Raw genomic sequence first — 21,487 nt, 5'->3', positions numbered from 1 at the left:
ATCTGACAATTTGGTTTTTGAAAATTGTAAATCAGAGGAATGATTAAAATAAAAATGCATCTCAGAAAACAAAAATTATTCATATGATCACATATTAAAAAAATTTATTCATTATTTAACATACAGCTTAATCATTTGTACATTAAATTTTCAACAGCCAAGTCCCCCCCAAAAAAAAAACTTTCAAACCTTGTTTAAAGTTAAATAGATCACATTTGATTGATGCAAAAAAAGAATTCATGCCCACATTCTACCGGATATTATATACCAAGATTTGGAAAATGATAAAGTAATTTAGACTCTTAGAAATGATATACTGATGTGAATAATATATATACTATGTTTGCTCAATAATAAGACCTAGTTTAGTATTTTATATGCGTGCAAACCTTGAACGTGTACATACTATGCAATGCACCTGCAATTGTGTGGTCGATCAATATAGGACCTTCTCCACCAAAGAGAGGCATAGCAACCCTCTCTTTCGAGAAGAATGTTCCGGTTAAGCCAACTTCCGGTTCGTTTTAATCAAAGTTATGAACTTACGAAGATCCAACGGTCAGAAACAGTCCATCAAGGACATGAATTCTGTACATCCGACCGTGGCTGATTATTCCTCTGTCTGTGGTCGATTGATCCGGGAAGCCGGTGAAATGTAGAGGCACCGTTCCCTTGTAAATACGAACAACTCTTTCGAGCTTTCTTCGGATCTCCATTTTCTTCTTCTCTGTTCTTTACTGTTTTGGGTTTACTCTCTTCGTAGATCTCCATAGACGTAAGCTTCTCCTAGATTTTCTCTGGTAGACTTTGGAATTTATATTTCGAGGATCTTTGAGCATTTGTCTTGATTTTTTCTACAAGTTTTGTGGTTTTTTTTATCTGGGCTTATGCAAATTTGAGATTTTTTTTTTTTACCTTTTTCTCCTGGATTTTTTGGGCTTTCGCGGAAAAAGGTTGGCGCGAATCAATGGGTTCTTCGTCGGGTGTGCCCGAATTCGATTACTTGTTTAAGATTCTGTTGATTGGGGACTCCGGTGTTGGGAAGAGCTCTCTGCTATTGAGTTTCACGTCCAATACTTTTGATGACCTTTCTCCCACCATTGGTACGTTTGATTATTGGAGGTTTTTGATGATTAGGGCTGTGATTCATCGCATTTGATTTGATTTTGATTCTCTTTCTCTTTCTTTAGGTGTGGATTTCAAGGTGAAGTATCTTACTGTTGAGGGTAAGAAATTGAAGCTTGCAATTTGGGACACAGGTAAGAGATCGAATCTGGTTGTCTTTGTTGTTCACGTGAATTGACAAGTATCATGTCAGAATACTGGAAGATGTTCTGATCACTGTGTTCTGTTATATGAACATGTCGGATTTTATTGAATTATGTCTGTTTCTCATCACTCAGCTGGGCAAGAGAGATTTAGGACACTAACAAGTTCCTACTACAGAGGAGCTCAGGGTATAATCATGGGTATGCTGCTTCAACTTGCTTCTTTGGAAGCTTTCGTTCATGTATTTTATCCTTTCATACCGGCTTAGCTTTTGTAGAGGCTCTCCTGTTTACACATATGTAAGTAACTTTGTGGCGTTTTTGCGAATTCGTAGTGTATGATGTTACCAGGCGAGAAACATTCACGAATCTGTCGGATATATGGGCTAAGGAAATCGACCTCTACTCAACCAATCAGGATTGCATCAAGATGCTTGTTGGGAACAAGGTTGATAAGGTATTATTATTCACCTTATGTTAATGTACTCCAAGTTCCCATAATCCACAAACTCTGATGACCATAGAATCAGACTTCCGTTATTATGTTCTTCATTTCAATGATGCTGGAATGATCTTGTTTCTAGGAGAGTGAAAGGGTTGTCTCCAAAAAAGAGGGAATAGACTTTGCTCGGGAATATGGATGTCTCTTTCTAGAGTGCAGTGCAAAGACAAGGGTCAATGTGGAGCAATGCTTCGAGGAGCTTGTTCTTAAGGTACATCAAATCCCACAAGCTTTTCCTTCTTTACTTCTCAAAAGTTCAGCAACCCCATTTGCTTGGTACTTAAATTATCATCGAAAATCATCGAGATTGAGCTCGGATTTGCATTCTTGGTTTGCGCATCTGAATTCAACATCTTCCCGTAAAAAAGAAACAGACGATCGAACTTCAAAAGGTTTCAATTGCCAAGATTTAAATTTCATATCTTTAGCATGAGGGTATCTATTACGACTCGAAAATTTTGTGTTTACGATCTAAACCTAAAGTCTAAACCATGGAATTGATATGGCTTTGGTTTGCTGAAAGTCTCTGGCTTTGCTTATTCAGAAGCTTGATGAATGGCAAAACCCTCATTCCAAAACCGGGTTTTTTTTTTACCGGATCATAGCATACTATGAAACTTTTTTTTCCCTCAAGGGCTCTTGACACGAAACCCGGTTGTTCTAATCGCTGGAAAATTCTGCAGATACTGGAAACGCCGAGTCTTTTGGCAGAAGGATCGTCGGGAGTGAAGAAAAACATTTTCAAACAAAACCCTGCACAGACCAGTGGCTCTTCAAGTGGCTACTGCTGCTCTTCTTAGGCCTCTTCTTTTATACACAAACACGCTTCTTTCTTCTTCTTGGATGTAAATCTCAACACTAACTTGGAAGTGTTATGGTTATAACAGGTTCCTGACAGGTTTATGATCATTTTGTGTTGTCCTTTTACTTTAAACAGTGTATGATCATCTTGAGCGAGATCTGTCCGAACTCGTTAAAGGGTCACGTTTTTCTCTCTTTAATCTTGGTCTAATGGTCATTCATTCATATCAAATTGAGCAAAGAGAGACAAAGCAGGTCTTATTTAGAATGATCACAAATCTTCACGTACTAATGCAATTGCTCCTCCTAAAGCTTCTTTGTTCTCATCATATTCTTCAATCTCTACTTCTCTGTTGTCATCTTCTTTCTCCGTCTTTTTTGCTGCAAGAAACTCGACAAGGCCTCTGAGCACGAGCTCGGGTTCCTTACTTGCCATGAGCTGTTGTGTGACCTCGGCCGGAGTCGTATTCACCTCCTCGAGTAGCTTCCCGATGGGTTCGAAGAGGTCGTGGCCATCTATTTTCAGGTATAAAGTCGCGAGTTTCTTGAACACGAAGGGCGTGCAATAGCTCATCAGTATGTGGACGTCCATTCTTCCTGGACGTAGCAATGCCGGGTCAAGCTTCTCCTTGTGGTTCGTCGTAAAGATTATGATGCGTTCTTCTCCGCAGCTCGACCATAGCCCGTCTACGAAATTCAACAGTCCGGACAGAGAAACCTGTCAAGATTCACATATGGTCAGACAACATAGGAAACCGAGGTTTAGTCCTTGTTTCCGGTTTCCAGAACCAGACAGCACGTAAACCGGTGCTTACCCCAATGTCGAAATGCTTCTTATTGTGCGTCCTCCACCAATTTTCGCCGTCTTCCTCATCGAAGCTCATGCTTTCGCGCTTGCGTGAAATGTGGGTGCTGCAATCAATGTCCTCGATGAGCAAAATAGACCGGTTCTTGGTCAATGTGAGGATCTCTCTGAGCTCGGCATCGTCCCGAACGCTCTGAATCTGAAGATCATAGATATGATACTTCATATGATTAGCAATGGCGGCCACGAGGGAAGATTTTCCTGTACCGGGAGGTCCATAGAGGAGATAACCGCGCTTCCATGAACGACCTACACTCTTGAAGAAGTCTTCTCCACGAGAAAATGCATCGAGATCTTCCAGCAAGGCGGTCTTGAGGTCGGGTTCAATGGCCAGAGTCTCGAAGGTCGTGTGGTGCTCGAAAATGGCGGCTTCCCATGTGGAACGCTCTTGACTGTAAGTGTAGATCTTTAGTTTCTCGCGTCCGCTCATGATTTCCTTTGCTTGTTTCGCAAAATAAGGGAAGTATTCTCTCTCGATCTTCTCTCGAAACTCTTTCTTGCACGTTAGATGGAAATACCTGACACAAAAAAAGATCTCTTTCCTCAGGTTCTTCAATGATTCGAACTTTAAAACATAATCACGTTTTGTCGTCATTTTCTCGCACTTTCCATCCAACCAAACAAGATAGAGGGGTCAAGAAAGCGTCTTTTCTTTCACAAACCTTCATTTTCTCGTCACTTTCTCACACTTTCCGCCCAGCCAAACAAGTTAGGGGGATAAAGAACGTACCTTTTCTCAGGGAGGTTTTTCCTGGTCTCGACGGAATGAAGAGTCCACTCGAGTGGAATCCCGTCAAACTCGTCGAGGATCTTGGTGTCGACGGGGATACCGAGCATCGGAGAAGCGGCCAGATTGTTGAGGTTGCTCGAACCCACCAGCAGTTTTCCGGTGGAAAGTCCGGCGAGTCGGGTCGGCAAATAAACTTCCGCCGCACGGAACGTCTGGTTCTCGAAGAACTCCCATCTCTGCTCGATCACGAACGTGAAATACGACTGGAAATACGACGCGAATACCTCCGAGAGTTTTGCGGCAATGTATTCCCGGATCGGGTTCGGGACAATCTCGTTCAAGATCGTCCGGAGGATCATCATGATCGCTGAGAAGGATGTGTAGAGAGAGAAGATCGCAGATACGGAAGGAATTTGGTTGTATAAAGATGCCATGATCTTTTTTTTTTTAACGAACAAGTTTTTTTTCTCTCATGTCTCTCTTACCAGATTTGCTGCTGCGCTGAAGGATCTGAAATTGTGGGTGATGAATGTTGTCCCCATTGACTCAGCAGATACACTTCCGATAATATATGAACGTGGTTTGTTCGGAATGTATCACGACTGGTGTGAGTCATTCAACACTTACCCCCGAACTTACGACCTTCTTCACGCCGATCATCTTTTCTCTGCCCTGAAGAAGAGGTATACATGTAAACTACACGTCTCATTTATATTCAAGATTTCAAACTGGTTCTCTCGATCCTTAATATCCGTTCTCTGATCTCATGCCATGTCTTGACCCTTTTCTCGCATGGCAGGTGCAATTTGATATCGGTTATGGCTGAAGTCGATAGGATTCTCCGGCCACAGGGAACGTTCATCGTTAGAGATGATGTTGAAACAGTAGGGGAAGTCGAAAGGATGGCGAAATCGATGAAATGGGAAGTAAGAATGACGTACTCAAAAGACAACGAGGGTCTGCTTTCGGTTCAGAAGACGTTTTGGCGCCCCAAAGAGGCCGAGACAATAAAATCGGCGATCGCCTAACAAGCAGAGGATCGCCAGCAACTCTTCCTTCACTCAAAACCATTCCATTGGTTATTACACAGTTTGGTAAGTTGGTTCTTCAAGAACATCATCAAATTGGTTGTCACTTTTCCATAGGTAAGATTCTTTATCCACTTGCAATCTGAAGGAAATTGTATACATAATTCACCCATGAAAGTGTAGAAGTCAAAAAGAAGCTTGCTTTGTATCTCTCCATCCATATGAAAACTCGTAAGATATTTTTGGATTTTTTGTATGAATTTAGTGGAAGACAGATTGTTAGTAATGATTCTAATGAACGATTTTTACGGATCATTATTAAGGCATATATAGCTTGACTACTTGGATTTTTTGTGATCTCTTTATACTTTGTTAAAGCACTGATAAAGAGAAGAAGAAAACGGGTTTGGAAATACAATCACTTTAGATCATATATAAATGAATAGAGAGAAAATGTGAAGAAAAAAAAAATACAAGTTAAAGAAGTTCATCAAGTTTGATTCGTTATAGATGCAAATGATGAAAAGACAGTGGAAACTAGGTTAAGAGTGCAAAACATGTAATAGAATTCAGGTTTCAAAAAGTAGCTGAAACATGGTTTGTCTCAAGACTCAAGCAATTGCACACTACATTCGATATGGAACCGGTGACAATATAATATAACAATGTTAAAATTTCTCAAATTAATATCTAAATTCCTGAAAATGAGAGTAATTTCCAATCTAAAACAAAATCGATTTAGCCATTTTTGAACAAACTCAGATAGGGTTTTGGTTGAGAATTGCATTTAATTCCAGAAGTTGAGATATTAATTTGGCATCTTTCAATATTTAGGTATTATATTATCAAATTAAAAATTTATTTATTCGGTTTGTAATGTTTATTTATCATTAATATTTTCCTCCTTGCTTGTATGAAATAACTTTTCTTTTGGTCTCAACTGAAGGTGGTAAACTTCTTCTGGAACTGAACCGATTGTTGAGGCCTGGTGGTTACTTTGTATGGTCGGCTACTCCAGTTTACCGGAAGAATGAAGAAGATTCTGGGATATGGAAAGGTTTAAATTCTTCTCGCGTATTTGATCATCATATGAATAAGCTTTCGGCAAATTGATGCTAACTCCTGAGTTGCCTCTTTCGTCTTGTAGCAATGTCAGAGCTGACAAAAGCGATGTGCTGGAAGCTAGTGACCATCAAGAAAGACAAACTGAATGAGGTCGGTGCTGCCGTATTCCAGAAGCCAACATCAAATCGGTGCTACAATAAAAGAACTCAAAACAAGCCACCGCTCTGCAAAGAGTCCGATGATCCAAATGCAGCCTGGTATTGTTTACATCTTTCATTTCTTTCTGGTATTCCGTATTGTGACATAAATAGAATAGTAGTAACTTACATTTCCGCCACAGTTTGACCAAGAATATCTAAACACGCGTGTATTATTCAGGAACGTTCTACTTGAGGCATGCATGCACAAGGTACCAGAAGATTCATCGAAGCGTGGAGCTGTGTGGCCTAAGCAGTGGCCACAAAGGTTGGAGACTGCTCCAGAGTGGTTGAGCTCTCAGGAAGGCGTTTACGGGAAACCTGCAGAAGAGGATTTCAACACTGATTACGAACGCTGGAAGACGATTGTTTCAAAATCATACCTCAACGGTATGGGAATTGATTGGTCTTCCGTGAGAAATGTCATGGACATGAGAGCTGTCTATGGAGGGTAAGCTTTTCCATTATTTCTCACCTTCCATTTTTCCATGAGCGTCTCTTCCTTTTCGATTTAAAAGTATGTCTCTCTTACCAGATTTGCTGCTGCGCTGAAGGATCTGAAATTGTGGGTGATGAATGTTGTCCCCATTGACTCAGCAGATACACTTCCGATAATATATGAACGTGGTTTGTTCGGAATGTATCACGACTGGTGTGAGTCATTCAACACTTACCCCCGAACTTACGACCTTCTTCACGCCGATCATCTTTTCTCTGCCCTGAAGAAGAGGTATACATGTAAACTACACGTCTCATTTATATTCAAGATTTCAAACTGGTTCTCTCGATCCTTAATATCCGTTCTCTGATCTCATGCCATGTCTTGACCCTTTTCTCGCATGGCAGGTGCAATTTGATATCGGTTATGGCTGAAGTCGATAGGATTCTCCGGCCACAGGGAACGTTCATCGTTAGAGATGATGTTGAAACAGTAGGGGAAGTCGAAAGGATGGCGAAATCGATGAAATGGGAAGTAAGAATGACGTACTCAAAAGACAACGAGGGTCTGCTTTCGGTTCAGAAGACGTTTTGGCGCCCCAAAGAGGCCGAGACAATAAAATCGGCGATCGCCTAACAAGCAGAGGATCGCCAGCAACTCTTCCTTCACTCAAAACCATTCCATTGGTTATTACACAGTTTGGTAAGTTGGTTCTTCAAGAACATCATCAAATTGGTTGTCACTTTTCCATAGGTAAGATTCTTTATCCACTTGCAATCTGAAGGAAATTGTATACATAATTCACCCATGAAAGTGTAGAAGTCAAAAAGAAGCTTGCTTTGTATCTCTCCATCCATATGAAAACTCGTAAGATATTTTTGGATTTTTTGTATGAATTTAGTGGAAGACAGATTGTTAGTAATGATTCTAATGAACGATTTTTACGGATCATTATTAAGGCATATATAGCTTGACTACTTGGATTTTTTGTGATCTCTTTATACTTTGTTAAAGCACTGATAAAGAGAAGAAGAAAACGGGTTTGGAAATACAATCACTTTAGATCATATATAAATGAATAGAGAGAAAATGTGAAGAAAAAAAAAATACAAGTTAAAGAAGTTCATCAAGTTTGATTCGTTATAGATGCAAATGATGAAAAGACAGTGGAAACTAGGTTAAGAGTGCAAAACATGTAATAGAATTCAGGTTTCAAAAAGTAGCTGAAACATGGTTTGTCTCAAGACTCAAGCAATTGCACACTACATTCGATATGGAACCGGTGACAATATAATATAACAATGTTAAAATTTCTCAAATTAATATCTAAATTCCTGAAAATGAGAGTAATTTCCAATCTAAAACAAAATCGATTTAGCCATTTTTGAACAAACTCAGATAGGGTTTTGGTTGAGAATTGCATTTAATTCCAGAAGTTGAGATATTAATTTGGCATCTTTCAATATTTAGGTATTATATTATCAAATTAAAAATTTATTTATTCGGTTTGTAATGTTTATTTATCATTAATATTTTCCTCCTTGCTTGTATGAAATAACTTTTCTTTTGGTCTCAACTGAAGGTGGTAAACTTCTTCTGGAACTGAACCGATTGTTGAGGCCTGGTGGTTACTTTGTATGGTCGGCTACTCCAGTTTACCGGAAGAATGAAGAAGATTCTGGGATATGGAAAGGTTTAAATTCTTCTCGCGTATTTGATCATCATATGAATAAGCTTTCGGCAAATTGATGCTAACTCCTGAGTTGCCTCTTTCGTCTTGTAGCAATGTCAGAGCTGACAAAAGCGATGTGCTGGAAGCTAGTGACCATCAAGAAAGACAAACTGAATGAGGTCGGTGCTGCCGTATTCCAGAAGCCAACATCAAATCGGTGCTACAATAAAAGAACTCAAAACAAGCCACCGCTCTGCAAAGAGTCCGATGATCCAAATGCAGCCTGGTATTGTTTACATCTTTCATTTCTTTCTGGTATTCCGTATTGTGACATAAATAGAATAGTAGTAACTTACATTTCCGCCACAGTTTGACCAAGAATATCTAAACACGCGTGTATTATTCAGGAACGTTCTACTTGAGGCATGCATGCACAAGGTACCAGAAGATTCATCGAAGCGTGGAGCTGTGTGGCCTAAGCAGTGGCCACAAAGGTTGGAGACTGCTCCAGAGTGGTTGAGCTCTCAGGAAGGCGTTTACGGGAAACCTGCAGAAGAGGATTTCAACACTGATTACGAACGCTGGAAGACGATTGTTTCAAAATCATACCTCAACGGTATGGGAATTGATTGGTCTTCCGTGAGAAATGTCATGGACATGAGAGCTGTCTATGGAGGGTAAGCTTTTCCATTATTTCTCACCTTCCATTTTTCCATGAGCGTCTCTTCCTTTTCGATTTAAAAGTATGTCTCTCTTACCAGATTTGCTGCTGCGCTGAAGGATCTGAAATTGTGGGTGATGAATGTTGTCCCCATTGACTCAGCAGATACACTTCCGATAATATATGAACGTGGTTTGTTCGGAATGTATCACGACTGGTGTGAGTCATTCAACACTTACCCCCGAACTTACGACCTTCTTCACGCCGATCATCTTTTCTCTGCCCTGAAGAAGAGGTATACATGTAAACTACACGTCTCATTTATATTCAAGATTTCAAACTGGTTCTCTCGATCCTTAATATCCGTTCTCTGATCTCATGCCATGTCTTGACCCTTTTCTCGCATGGCAGGTGCAATTTGATATCGGTTATGGCTGAAGTCGATAGGATTCTCCGGCCACAGGGAACGTTCATCGTTAGAGATGATGTTGAAACAGTAGGGGAAGTCGAAAGGATGGCGAAATCGATGAAATGGGAAGTAAGAATGACGTACTCAAAAGACAACGAGGGTCTGCTTTCGGTTCAGAAGACGTTTTGGCGCCCCAAAGAGGCCGAGACAATAAAATCGGCGATCGCCTAACAAGCAGAGGATCGCCAGCAACTCTTCCTTCACTCAAAACCATTCCATTGGTTATTACACAGTTTGGTAAGTTGGTTCTTCAAGAACATCATCAAATTGGTTGTCACTTTTCCATAGGTAAGATTCTTTATCCACTTGCAATCTGAAGGAAATTGTATACATAATTCACCCATGAAAGTGTAGAAGTCAAAAAGAAGCTTGCTTTGTATCTCTCCATCCATATGAAAACTCGTAAGATATTTTTGGATTTTTTGTATGAATTTAGTGGAAGACAGATTGTTAGTAATGATTCTAATGAACGATTTTTACGGATCATTATTAAGGCATATATAGCTTGACTACTTGGATTTTTTGTGATCTCTTTATACTTTGTTAAAGCACTGATAAAGAGAAGAAGAAAACGGGTTTGGAAATACAATCACTTTAGATCATATATAAATGAATAGAGAGAAAATGTGAAGAAAAAAAAAATACAAGTTAAAGAAGTTCATCAAGTTTGATTCGTTATAGATGCAAATGATGAAAAGACAGTGGAAACTAGGTTAAGAGTGCAAAACATGTAATAGAATTCAGGTTTCAAAAAGTAGCTGAAACATGGTTTGTCTCAAGACTCAAGCAATTGCACACTACATTCGATATGGAACCGGTGACAATATAATATAACAATGTTAAAATTTCTCAAATTAATATCTAAATTCCTGAAAATGAGAGTAATTTCCAATCTAAAACAAAATCGATTTAGCCATTTTTGAACAAACTCAGATAGGGTTTTGGTTGAGAATTGCATTTAATTCCAGAAGTTGAGATATTAATTTGGCATCTTTCAATATTTAGGTATTATATTATCAAATTAAAAATTTATTTATTCGGTATTTTTAATTTTTTTTTCAATTTTTAACTATATGTGAAAGTCTCTATTACACAAAAACAAAAAGGTTTTTTGAATTAAAATGATTTAAGTCACATTAGTAAATCGAATTTTAATTTTAATTTTATAATTTTATAATCTTGTCTAACAAAAATAAATTTTTTTTATACATTAATAATTAAAAAATTATCCATAATTTTCTTCGAATAAAGAAATTATATTGATATTTTTAAAAATTATAAAAACATTTTATTTCATATAAATTAAATTTTATTAATTCAAATCTTATTACTAAAATTTTCATGTATTAAATCTTAATTTTAGATTTCTTTTATTAATCTACACGTATCTATACATCATTAAGAGACCCTATTTACCAACGATCATCACGAGACTCAAATTGATTATGTGCATAGAATTTATAACATATATATGTGTTTTCCCAAACCAAAAATCAAATATATGTGCAAATTATTTTAATTTAATCATAGATATAACATTAAATAATTTATATTCCACAAGATACCGTAATAAACAAGTTTTTTTCCTTACTAAAAGGAACATTTGCTTGTTATTGTTTTCGTCACCTTAATAAAATTATAAAAGAATTCAAATTTAGTCTCGAAGTCGAATCTCAACTTTAGAGAGGATTTATATATTTAAAATCACATGAATGATCCTGAATTCGAGATTAATTTAGATTTTGGTTCGGATACCGAAAAAAAAAACAAAAAAAAATATAAAAGACGTTGGACCCCTCATTACTGGTGCTGGATACTTGGAAGTTGGATTATCAGCGAGCGCGTATACATACACACAGTCACGAGAATATATATATATACACAGTGGCAGTGGCGGATCTATGTTGAAAGGAGTGGGGTACATGCCCCATTTGGTTGATTAAAAATAAGAATTTCTTTGTAAAATTTATAAGATTTTAATTAAAATTATTAGGTACCCCATGATAAATTATTTTTATCATTCAATAAAATTATGTTTGCCCCTATTGACAATATATCCTAGGTCCGCTACTATATATATATATATATATATAGGTATATAGTATGATGCAATTTGCACGTGTTGGATCAGTGGTTGGATTTGATGCGGACGAGACGGTGGTGGGTCCAATGGTGGTGGAATCTTAATTCTCAATTGTACATATGATATTATGCAAAGCAATAATAATATTGCACGTTTTGTTTTATTGATTTTTCAAACCGTCCTAATGATTATGCTTACCGTAATTATTAACATTCTTGTTTATTTAATTAGATAAATCTCGTTGGTCTAACACCTTCACCCGAAATTCATATACTAGAATACATTTTAGCATAGTCATTATTAAGTGGTCATCATCATGAGTAAGGGTGTAAAAACGGATTGGTCCGATCTGGCCCAACACAATCCGTTCCGATCGGGAAATATTTTAGTTCAGTCAAATCCGATCCGTTTTTTTAACGAGTTAAAAATTGATTAGTCCAACCCAAATCGTCTTAACTCGCGAGCCAAACGAACTGGTTTACGAACCAAATTTTTAACTTTAAAAAATAAAATTTAAATATTAAAATATTATAAATATTTAAAAATATTATAAATATAACAAAAAAATTAAAATTTTAAACAAAATATCTAATAAAAATATATTTTTATATAAAATATTTAAAAATATATAAAAAATAATAAAAATGAAAAAATATATATAAATTTTTTTTTTCAGTTGTTGAATCAGCGCGTGAGCTCACCAAACTAACTCGCTACGAGTCTGACTCGTGATGAGTTGGCTCGTGTGACCCGTTTTAATAGGACTTGTTTTACACCCTAGCCATGAGTCCGGTGAACAACTGTCACTTAATGACAGTAATACTTTTAAATATTTAAACGATTCATTTACAACGAAAATAAGATTTTGTACTATTTTATATTTTAATTTTTTACCTTTTTCTTTTTTCCCCGGTATCTTGTGTTTGGTGGTACAGTTACAAAAGAATGCATATCAACTCATAAAAAAGGTTATTGCAGTCTTTTCCATTTTTATTTATTTCTAAAATATTTTATTATTTTAGAAAATTCCTTTACAAGTTGTGAATAAAAAAAATGCTCTTCTTTGTTAAATTTTGAAAAAATAAACAATTTTTTTTATTTGTTCACGAGTCATTTTCTATCGCCTTCATGAATCACTTTCCTCCACCCTATATTTATTTGCCTTTTCATCATTTTTTATTAATTTAATTTTCTCTGTTAATTAGAGTTTGGTATATTTTTCTTATCCTTTCATTAAATTTATAAATTAGTTGGTGATAATTAGAAAAATAGTTAGATTTTGCTCACTAAGCTCACATAGAAATATATTATGCTCCATAGTAATTTATTACAATCTCACCTATGATAGATATGTTAGGTTTTATTATTTTTTGTTTCGCTTATTTTTAATCTAGATATTTTGTTTTATAAAAAAAATTCTCAATTCAGATTTTACATAAGTTTGAGCTTTGGAATATTTTTTAAACATACCTTTTATATTGGATTATTTTATATATTCACTTCAAATTTAATTAATTGATTGCTAAAAAATATTATTTAAACAACTGTTTAGATTGAATTAGTTTGAAAATATATTTAATTTCACTTTAATTCTAATTTACATAAAAAACAAATATTAAATTTATATATATTTTTTAATTTAAACAAACAAAAGGGTTTAGGATTTTATCTGGACAATTCTTTGCCTTAAAGATTAGGGCATTCTCGTAGGTCATAGATTCTAGGTAGTTTTGAAAATTGAATGCCGAATGTTTCTTACCATCCTAACTCTTAACTATTGTTTATGAATAAATATTCATAATTATTAAATTATAATATATTAATTTCTATTTCTGATTAAATAAATTTGGAGAATTTAAGTGTTTATGGATTGAAAGAATTAATTTACAATATTTGAAGAACTGCATCAATGGAACTTTTAAGTTTACAGATTTAAAATAATTAAAATATGACAATTTGAGTTTATAAAAAGTCAATTTTTTTGGGAAAACATGATACATTTAAAATAGTTGATTTTAATGTTTTATTATTTGATTAATCAGAAGATAAAAATAAATTTAATTTCAAAATATAACTTCAATACTAAAAACAAAATACAAATACAAATCTTAACGTTTTGATAGACTAACAATTTATATTATTCACAATTATTTTTATAATTATCATAAACAAATTTATTTTGAGATGTTTGTAAATTAATTTATAATTGACTGAGTTTGACGAGAGAGATGATAAACTTTCACACCACTAATTAATTAGCTCATTTCAATTTGATGACGAAAAGTATCGACGTGTCCACCAATTTTGTCCTTATTTATTTATTATAAAGTTGTGAAAAAAAAAATCAACATAGGGAAATAGTACGAGGTACTCTTCGACCTGCCTTCTCATCCAACTAATTAACTGAAAATATTTCACAAAAATATATAAAAATCTATAAAACTTTCAAATCAATATATAAATACTGTTCTGCATAAATATCAATAAAGCTCTTCAAATTCATGATGATAAATATGTTTGCTTATTTGAATGTGAAATCAAAGACAAGATTGTGCAATATTTAAGATATCAATTCCTTAGATCTTCTAATAATAAATTATCATAACTTATTTAAACAATATATAGCTCTACTATAATTATTATATTTTTTAATTTTTATTATGTTTTATTTGGATCTATTGACGAGTGAGTTTAAATTGGATAACGTTTCAAAATTTAAGGACTTTTTTGCATGTTTTGGAGATTTGAGATTTATTTGCATGCTTGGGTAATTGAGTTTTAAAATGTATTTTTAAAATTTTATGATATATATTTTTAGTGAATATATCTATTCTGTCTTTTATTTAATTCAAAATAAAACAATAAAATTTCTTTTTTTTCCAAGAGAAAGGAGGCGGTTGTGGATTATGTTTGGATACGTTTGGTTCCAATATCCTTATCAAGTTGATCAATAATGACAAAAGAAATATAATGAAGAGACATTAACAAAAGTGTTGATAATCATATAGTTTTGCTAAAATAAAATACAACATATATACATTTATAATTGTTTCATCTAATTAATTTATATAACATTGAAATATCCGTAGTCGCTGTTTATAAGGAGAAAATATAAAGCGAGGGATCAAAAGAGACTAATGCATGAGATAATGGAGATTTGAAGAACAAGGTGGAGGTGGGTCCCTTCATTCGCTGCTATTCGACGCCTTCTAAGCTTTGATCGACCATTAATAATTCACCCACGTGATTCAATTCTCTCTCTTTTTTTAATCCCCACATGTCCAAATGGTAACACGTACACACAAATCTCTCTCTCTCTCCCTCGAGTTCTCAACCATGATGATGGACAATCCCTGCAACCTTAACCCTTCGATCATCATCGTCTCCGTAACCCTAATCCTCACCGTCGCCGCTGGAGACGACACCATCGTTGCCGACTTGCCCTTGCTCGCCGGAGTCAAATACACAAACCCACCGGAGAATCTCTTCCTCCGGTCGTCGACGCCGCCGACATCATCGAGGAACCGGTCTGCGAGCTCTCCGTCTCCGGTGAGTCCGGTTGGGTCGTCGGCGTGTCGGGTTTGGACACGTGTCTGCTCCGAGGAGGTTCTCCAGTTGGCTTTCAAGCCGGAGAACGTGGAGTGGGTGAAGCGCGTGAGGAGGAGGATCCATGAGAACCCGGAGCTCGCGTTCGAGGAGTACGAGACGAGTCGGCTCGTTCGGTACGAGTTGGATCGGTTAGGTATTCCGTACAAATACCCGCTGGCGAAAACGGGTATCCGGGCTTGGGTCGGATCCGGAAACTTCCCATCCAAGTAAATATTTTTTCCAACCCTTCTACTATTTCTTCAGAAAAAAAAATTTTCACATCCCAGCAAAAAAGATTCCTTTTTCAATCTGAATATAATTATATAGTACACATATAGACATGTATGTGTTTGTGTATATTACGATCATGTTCTGTTGAATATGCAATTCATCTTCTCTGGAGATTTTGTTCAAGTCTGGAATTAGGTTATTAGGTTTTACCGACGTTTCTCGAAAGCTCAGATAAAGACTATTATATTTATATATATGTATACGTACAAGACTGTATTATATATATATATATATATGTATGTATTACGTACAAGACTGCGTTTTAATTTTTTACGTACTGACGTGGTATTTTTTTATGACATGATATTTATATGACAGACATAAATTTTTCGGCAAGCCTCTCAGCATTTATGATCGGAATTTGTTACTGAATTAGGAGAGCGTAGGAATTTGGGAGAATTTCGCAAATTGATATATTTTTTAGGAGTTAACAAATTCATGTTTAAGCGTTTTTTTAAAACAAATTGACGTATTTATTTGGAATTTTCGGAAGTTTTATAAAAGATAGACAAATCCAAGTATGCAGATGATAATGTTTCTCATTCCGCGACTTTTGTTCTTTTTTCCCATGTGACATGAACATGAATATTTCACAACCCATTTTTGGAAACACTTTCCTTTTGGGGAAGTTATACATCCTTTATTGGCATCTACACAACATAGGATTCTCTACAATATTAGATATCTCAATGATAACTATAGATTATATATTGAAAAATATCAATACCAAGACAAATACTCAGTTTTGAACTGTCGGGTATTCAAATTATGCTACAAAAAATCCGTCCTTAACAATGCATATGTATTGAATTCGTCTCAAATACAGACACACATGTATATGTCTAACCTTTCCCGATAAGAAAACTTTGGATGGATCTCACATTAGTTACCATAAAACAAAAACTAAAAAAGGGTATCTAGATATGGTAGGTGGTGGTCCATTATCCCGAATTCCATTTAATGTCGTATAGCGTGTGTGGATACAGGAAGCGGTTGAGTGGGAGCACAAAAGCAAAGTGCAGGGCAAAATGCATGCTTGTGGCCATGACGCCCATGTGGCTATGCTTCTTGGTGCGGCCAATATACTTAAAACTCGAGGGCATCTTCTCAAGGTAATTGTAAAACTTTGGATGGATCTCACATTCTTGGTGCGGCCAATATCTTTTATGTTCTTAAATTGGATTGTAATTAGGTTTTGATAAACCAAGACTTGGGTGTGCATATAAAAGTGGATAACTTTGATTTGATTATTTTTTTTTCTTAATTGCTGATTTATGGTGGGTTATGTAAAGATGTCATCTTTTTCAAGACAAGATTTTTAATTTTCTATCTTGGTGGGTCTTTGGTTTTCTTGGCTTAAGCATTATGGTTTGTAATGAGAATAATTAGGGTACTACAAGCATTTATTGAATTTGTTGCGTAATTAACGTTGTCCCTTTCCATGTCGGAAAAAAGAGTAAAATTAATAAAGTTGTTTCATCGTTTTTCGATAATGTGACAATTGCCATTAATAATGAATAATTTCGAAGTGTTACAATTAATTATTACAGGGAACAGTGGTTCTGATCTTTCAGCCGGCGGAGGAAGCCGGGAACGGCGCCAAGAAGATGATCGGAGACGGAGCTCTCGACGACGTGGAGGCAATCTTCGCCGTACACGTGTCCCACAACCATCCGACTGGTGTGATCGGCTCCAGGAGCGGTCCTTTGCTCGCCGGATGTGGGTTTTTCCGGGCAGTTATCACGACGGAGAACGGCGATGGCGGTGGTGGCTCCGACGATCTGATCGTAGCCGCCTCCGCCGCCGTCATCAGCTTGCAGGGCATCGTTTCGCGCGAAGCCAGTCCTCTCGATGCTCTGGTTCATAAAAACTGAAGACATGTAAAAATTAATATGGAACGAATAATATAGTAACTAAAATTATTTATTTTATTTTTGGTTCTTCGTAGGTTGTGTCGGTGACGTCATTCGACGGCGGCCATAGCCTCGAGGCACCGCCGGAGAGAGTGGTTCTCAGCGGCACTTTCAGAGCTTTCTCCAATGCAAGCTTCTACCACCTCATGAAGCGTATTCAAGAGGTCAGTATAACTTCGGTTTCGGTTTAATTCGGTTCGGGTTCGGTTTTCATTCTAAACAGAGCAATTTTTAGTCTCCCTATCATCTAAACTTCACCGTCATAATTGACACCACCTGTTCTATCCAAAAACCAAACAACTTCTTAACCCGAAAAACCGGTCTGGTTTAGTTTTTCTCTCTCGTTTAAGCTGGTAGACCGGTTCAGTCCAAAACCCAACAAGATTTTGGATAGCCGACCGCTATATGCAAACCCAAATAACATGTAATGAATTGAATTCAATGAAAACGTTTTCATTCTGTCGTTCCGACAGGTGACGGTAGAACAAGTTGGAGTCTTCGGATGCAAAGCCACAGTGAATTTTTTCGAGAACCAGAGCTCGATTTACCCGCCAACGATAAACGACGACGAGATGTACCAACACGTGAAGAAAACGACGGTGGATTTGCTCGGGGAAAGCTACTTCACAGAGGCTCCACAGATGATGGGAGCAGAGGATTTCGCCTTCTACTCGGAGGTCGTACCCTCTGCTTTCTACTTCATCGGTATCAGGAACGAAGAACTCGGGTCGGTCCATATCGGACATTCCCCGCATTTCATGATCGACGAAGAAGCATTGCCCATCGGAGCCGCCATCCACGCCGCCGTGGCTGAGAGATACTTGAACGACCGTACATAGATATATAGGTCCTGATGTTTTTATCTTTGGCGTTATAGAAATCATTATTTGATAAATTACACAAGCCAAGTCAATATATTTCTTACAACATAGAATTATTGAGAACCAAAATCAAAATCCATAGAGTACAATGTAAATTGAAATCCGTTTTGTTTTGCGATGTTATCCTCTATCAAAGCCTCCTCATCTTCACGTGCCTCGACCAAAAGCCTCTCTGTAATTTGCCGGGTTCATCGATCTGATAACTGTCATCGGCCGAGCAAAATGAGCGGGACAAGAACAAAAACGAGTATCGATAACCATGCGGGTTGTTGGTTATTTACGTTTTCTTGTCCCCGAAACGCGGATTCGAGTCGAGCGATTCACGGAAAGGGCCAGAGAATGAACTTGCGTACCTGTTGCCATAATCGTTAGAAGAGATGAAGAACAATTCTTTCTAAACTAAATTGAATTCCGACAAAAGATTAGATCCTTTTGCAATACTTGGCCGTGTAGGACATGATGGAAACATGTTGAAAGCCAGCCCGAATAGCGCCTACTCGCGCGTCCATCATATCACCGGGACTAACAACATCTAACTATCCCATCATGCCCATCGGATGAGTACGGGTCTAAAGCGACATCGGTGTAGATGACCTATTGAATAAAAGAATATTCGTCAAGATTCAATCATGTTCCTCGTGAAACTCATATACATATGATAAACAATGAAGTTTCATCGTACAAGATCTGGGTATTTGTCCTCGAGGAGACGAATCGTCACTGAAGTTGCCCTGCCCAAGCGCGCGTGGAGACGTTCTCCTTCGATTCGCTAGCGTCATGAGAGAGAAAAAGGAGATGCAGAACCAGATCGAAACCCTAGCCTCCGCCATCTCCTCCCGCGAAGGCATACCTTGTTTTTCATAATGAGTTTTGGGCGTTTAGTGATAAATAAGAATATGCCGATATTATTTATAACTGATTTTTTATAGTACGATATTCTCGTATTTGCAGTCTTGCATATCTATTAATATTATATATGTGCGTGTAAGTATGTATACATGTGCTGTGCATATATATATATATATATATATATATATGTATGTATGCATGCATTTTTTAATTTTCTATTTTCTTAATATTTATATTTATTTTAAATCAAAATCGATGATGTGGTATTTTTTCTTAATTTTATGGTGACATGATATTTTTACACGTGCTGATGTGGATATATAAAAATTTAAAATAGGTTTATTTATTTGCGAAATTTAAAATTTTAATTTTTTTGTGATAATCCTTTTATATTTATGCAATGTTTGAGAATTTTGATTGAAAATTTTCGTTTCATCTAAAAAATGAATCAAAATCAACAAGATGGCAGATATAGATAAAATTCGATATCTTACATTCATAATCCAAAAAAAAAAAAGGAGAAGAATAAAGAAAATTCAACATAAAATATTTAAAAAAAACGATGGTCCAATCGAGGGCGGACCAATGGGTCATAGTGGGCTCGGAAAGCTTCGGACCGTGATCCTTCCACCGTCAAGAGCGGGAGGTGGTCGCTGCTCTGTGAAACCAGCCTCACGCTGTGCCCTCCACTCTAGAAGCCACGTGACCCAGAGCTTTCGCTCAAGACACGTGTCTCAACTCCTGGCTTGGAACGGGCGGCCCAGTAAGTAGCCCATGCCGAAGCCCGGCCCAATAATCCGACCCGACGTTCCATCGCTTTAATGCCCCCACTTAGGTTACAAGCCCGCGTTACCAGGCTCGGCAATATAGTTTGGTCGTTGTGGTATTTAAATTATGCTAGACAATTTTCAAATCTCTCGATGTGGGACAATTTATATTTATTAAACGAAATACGTGTATGTATATCAAAACACAACAAAATACGTGCATATTTTCCGTGTCTTTTATTAGACTTATATTTCTCATAATTCTAAATTTCTAATATACACTTTCAAATCACACAATCTAAGGGGGAAAACAATTAATATGGTTTTGATTTTGGTCTGAATAATGACAATAGAACGGTGGAATACCCTATTCAATATACAATTTTCTTGTTAAAATCAGGTGATTTATACATAAACATAAATTCTTTTTTTTTTTTTGTAAAATCAAACATCATAAATACTAAATTGTTTCAGACCGCCCACATGAAACAAATTTGAATACAATATTCACAAACTGTGATTCTCCTTCGTACTTCATTGGAATGACAGTAATTTGAGCAATTACTCTTCACCGGTCTGAGACATTGAGACAGGAATAAGCCAAAGCCTTCTCTTCAACGAGCTCTCTCGCGGTCTCATCCATTTTCGACCTTGAAAACTCGTCTATCCTGAGTCCTGCAACAATTAGCACATGTGATTTACACGGTCCGGTCCGTCGGATCAGAACTAATACGAACGAAAAGGACAATCCCGTCGTGTTATTAGACTTTGAAATAATTTGCAACCGAAACATGTGTAGGTATATTGGTATATGAGATCGTGCAAATGTATATATAAAGCCTTGTAATAGGACAATCTCGAGGCTTCTCATTGAATTCGAGCTAGTTCTAAAAAGCAAATCATAAACCTTATTCTGGATAATTCGAGTCTTTTTCATGAGAACGTTTAGATAGCGCCACCAAATGCTGGAAAAAAAAACTATGCTATACTATTCACCCTGAATTTGGTGGAAAACTCCATGAAATAAATCTCTATCCGATATCAAAGGGCGTACCTTGGATGATTTTCCACTCGCCTTTCTCGCAAGTAACAGGGAAGGAGTAGATGAGTCCGGGCGGGATCCCGTAAGAGCCATCAGAGCAGACGCCCATGGAGACCCAAGTTCCCTAACAATGAACAACGTGGGACAATTTTTTTAATGAAGTTATATAGAAAAAAAAAGAAGTTGGAGATGAAAGATGTGATATTATATTGATTTGTACATAAGTTTATGACCAAACCTTGGGGATTCCCAGAACCCAATCACGAATATGGTCACAAGCTGCACTAGCAGCGGATAAAGCACTTGACTGCTTCCTGGCTTTTATAACAGCTGCACCACGTTGCTGAACCAGGGCATCACAGACCTGTTATTGCCT

At 36.7% G+C, this 21,487-nt stretch overlaps 8 protein-coding genes across 10 annotated transcripts in view; 6 read left to right on the top strand and 2 right to left on the bottom strand.

Moving 5' to 3' along the window:
• The first annotated feature begins 661 nt into the window (after positions 1 to 661).
• On the top strand, positions 662 to 2,697 carry LOC104806841 (ras-related protein RABC1). Its single transcript, XM_010531925.2, has 7 exons — positions 662 to 775; positions 954 to 1,103; positions 1,191 to 1,259; positions 1,404 to 1,469; positions 1,604 to 1,725; positions 1,853 to 1,981; positions 2,454 to 2,697. The coding sequence occupies exons 2-7, from the start codon at positions 968 to 970 to the stop codon at positions 2,568 to 2,570; spliced, it is 639 nt and encodes a 212-aa protein (XP_010530227.1). The 5' UTR covers positions 662 to 775; positions 954 to 967; the 3' UTR covers positions 2,571 to 2,697.
• Positions 2,698 to 2,820: 123 nt separating this feature from the next.
• LOC104806840 (AAA-ATPase At1g43910-like) lies at positions 2,821 to 4,608 on the bottom strand. The gene is made up of 3 exons (XM_010531924.2): positions 4,167 to 4,608; positions 3,387 to 3,954; positions 2,821 to 3,289 (listed from the first exon to the last, which is right to left on the bottom strand). Exons 1-3 carry the CDS (start codon positions 4,598 to 4,600, stop codon positions 2,843 to 2,845), a joined length of 1,449 nt encoding a protein of 482 aa, XP_010530226.1. The 5' UTR covers positions 4,601 to 4,608; the 3' UTR covers positions 2,821 to 2,842.
• A 42-nt stretch (positions 4,609 to 4,650) lies between these two features.
• Positions 4,651 to 5,520, top strand: LOC104806839 (probable methyltransferase PMT24). The gene is made up of 2 exons (XM_010531922.1): positions 4,651 to 4,849; positions 4,966 to 5,520. The coding sequence occupies exons 1-2, from the start codon at positions 4,692 to 4,694 to the stop codon at positions 5,192 to 5,194; spliced, it is 387 nt and encodes a 128-aa protein (XP_010530224.1). The 5' UTR covers positions 4,651 to 4,691; the 3' UTR covers positions 5,195 to 5,520.
• Positions 5,521 to 6,124: 604 nt separating this feature from the next.
• On the top strand, positions 6,125 to 7,857 carry LOC104806838 (probable methyltransferase PMT25; the record flags this gene model as incomplete). Its single annotated transcript, XM_010531921.2, has 5 exons — positions 6,125 to 6,251; positions 6,342 to 6,516; positions 6,638 to 6,907; positions 6,992 to 7,186; positions 7,303 to 7,857. Coding segments are annotated over 5 exons (996 nt in total), but the record flags the coding sequence as incomplete, so codon positions are not given.
• A 607-nt stretch (positions 7,858 to 8,464) lies between these two features.
• LOC104806837 (probable methyltransferase PMT25) lies at positions 8,465 to 10,194 on the top strand. Its single transcript, XM_010531920.1, has 5 exons — positions 8,465 to 8,588; positions 8,679 to 8,853; positions 8,975 to 9,244; positions 9,329 to 9,523; positions 9,640 to 10,194. The coding sequence occupies exons 2-5, from the start codon at positions 8,681 to 8,683 to the stop codon at positions 9,866 to 9,868; spliced, it is 867 nt and encodes a 288-aa protein (XP_010530222.1). The 5' UTR covers positions 8,465 to 8,588; positions 8,679 to 8,680; the 3' UTR covers positions 9,869 to 10,194.
• Positions 10,195 to 14,926: 4,732 nt separating this feature from the next.
• Positions 14,927 to 15,578, top strand: LOC104806835 (IAA-amino acid hydrolase ILR1-like 6; the record flags this gene model as incomplete). The annotated part of the gene is made up of 1 exon (XM_010531919.2): positions 14,927 to 15,578. A coding segment is annotated over exon 1 (513 nt), but the record flags the coding sequence as incomplete, so codon positions are not given.
• A 2-nt stretch (positions 15,579 to 15,580) lies between these two features.
• Positions 15,581 to 18,571, top strand: LOC104807029 (IAA-amino acid hydrolase ILR1-like 6; the record flags this gene model as incomplete). Its single annotated transcript, XM_010532139.1, has 5 exons — positions 15,581 to 15,595; positions 16,646 to 16,771; positions 17,210 to 17,518; positions 17,608 to 17,736; positions 18,046 to 18,571. Coding segments are annotated over 5 exons (945 nt in total), but the record flags the coding sequence as incomplete, so codon positions are not given.
• Positions 18,572 to 20,389: 1,818 nt separating this feature from the next.
• The window catches only part of LOC104806834 (malate dehydrogenase, cytoplasmic), a 2,876-nt gene continuing 1,778 nt past the window's right edge, over positions 20,390 to 21,487 (bottom strand). For all 3 annotated transcript variants that reach the window (XM_010531917.1, XM_010531918.1, XM_010531916.2), the window contains 3 exons: positions 21,350 to 21,460; positions 21,124 to 21,235; positions 20,390 to 20,744 (listed from right to left, as the gene is read on the bottom strand). In XM_010531917.1, the coding sequence (XP_010530219.1) occupies positions 20,638 to 20,744; positions 21,124 to 21,235; positions 21,350 to 21,460 (330 nt within the window). In that variant the 3' untranslated portion in view covers positions 20,390 to 20,637. The remainder of the gene's footprint in view (positions 20,745 to 21,123; positions 21,236 to 21,349; positions 21,461 to 21,487) is intronic.

This window comes from Tarenaya hassleriana, unplaced genomic scaffold (assembly GCF_000463585.1).
Source record: "Tarenaya hassleriana unplaced genomic scaffold, ASM46358v1 Cleome12, whole genome shotgun sequence".
Taxonomy (NCBI): domain Eukaryota; kingdom Viridiplantae; phylum Streptophyta; class Magnoliopsida; order Brassicales; family Cleomaceae; genus Tarenaya; species Tarenaya hassleriana.
Note: the sequence above shows the minus strand (reverse complement) of the source record. Positions and strands in the feature narration are given on the sequence as shown.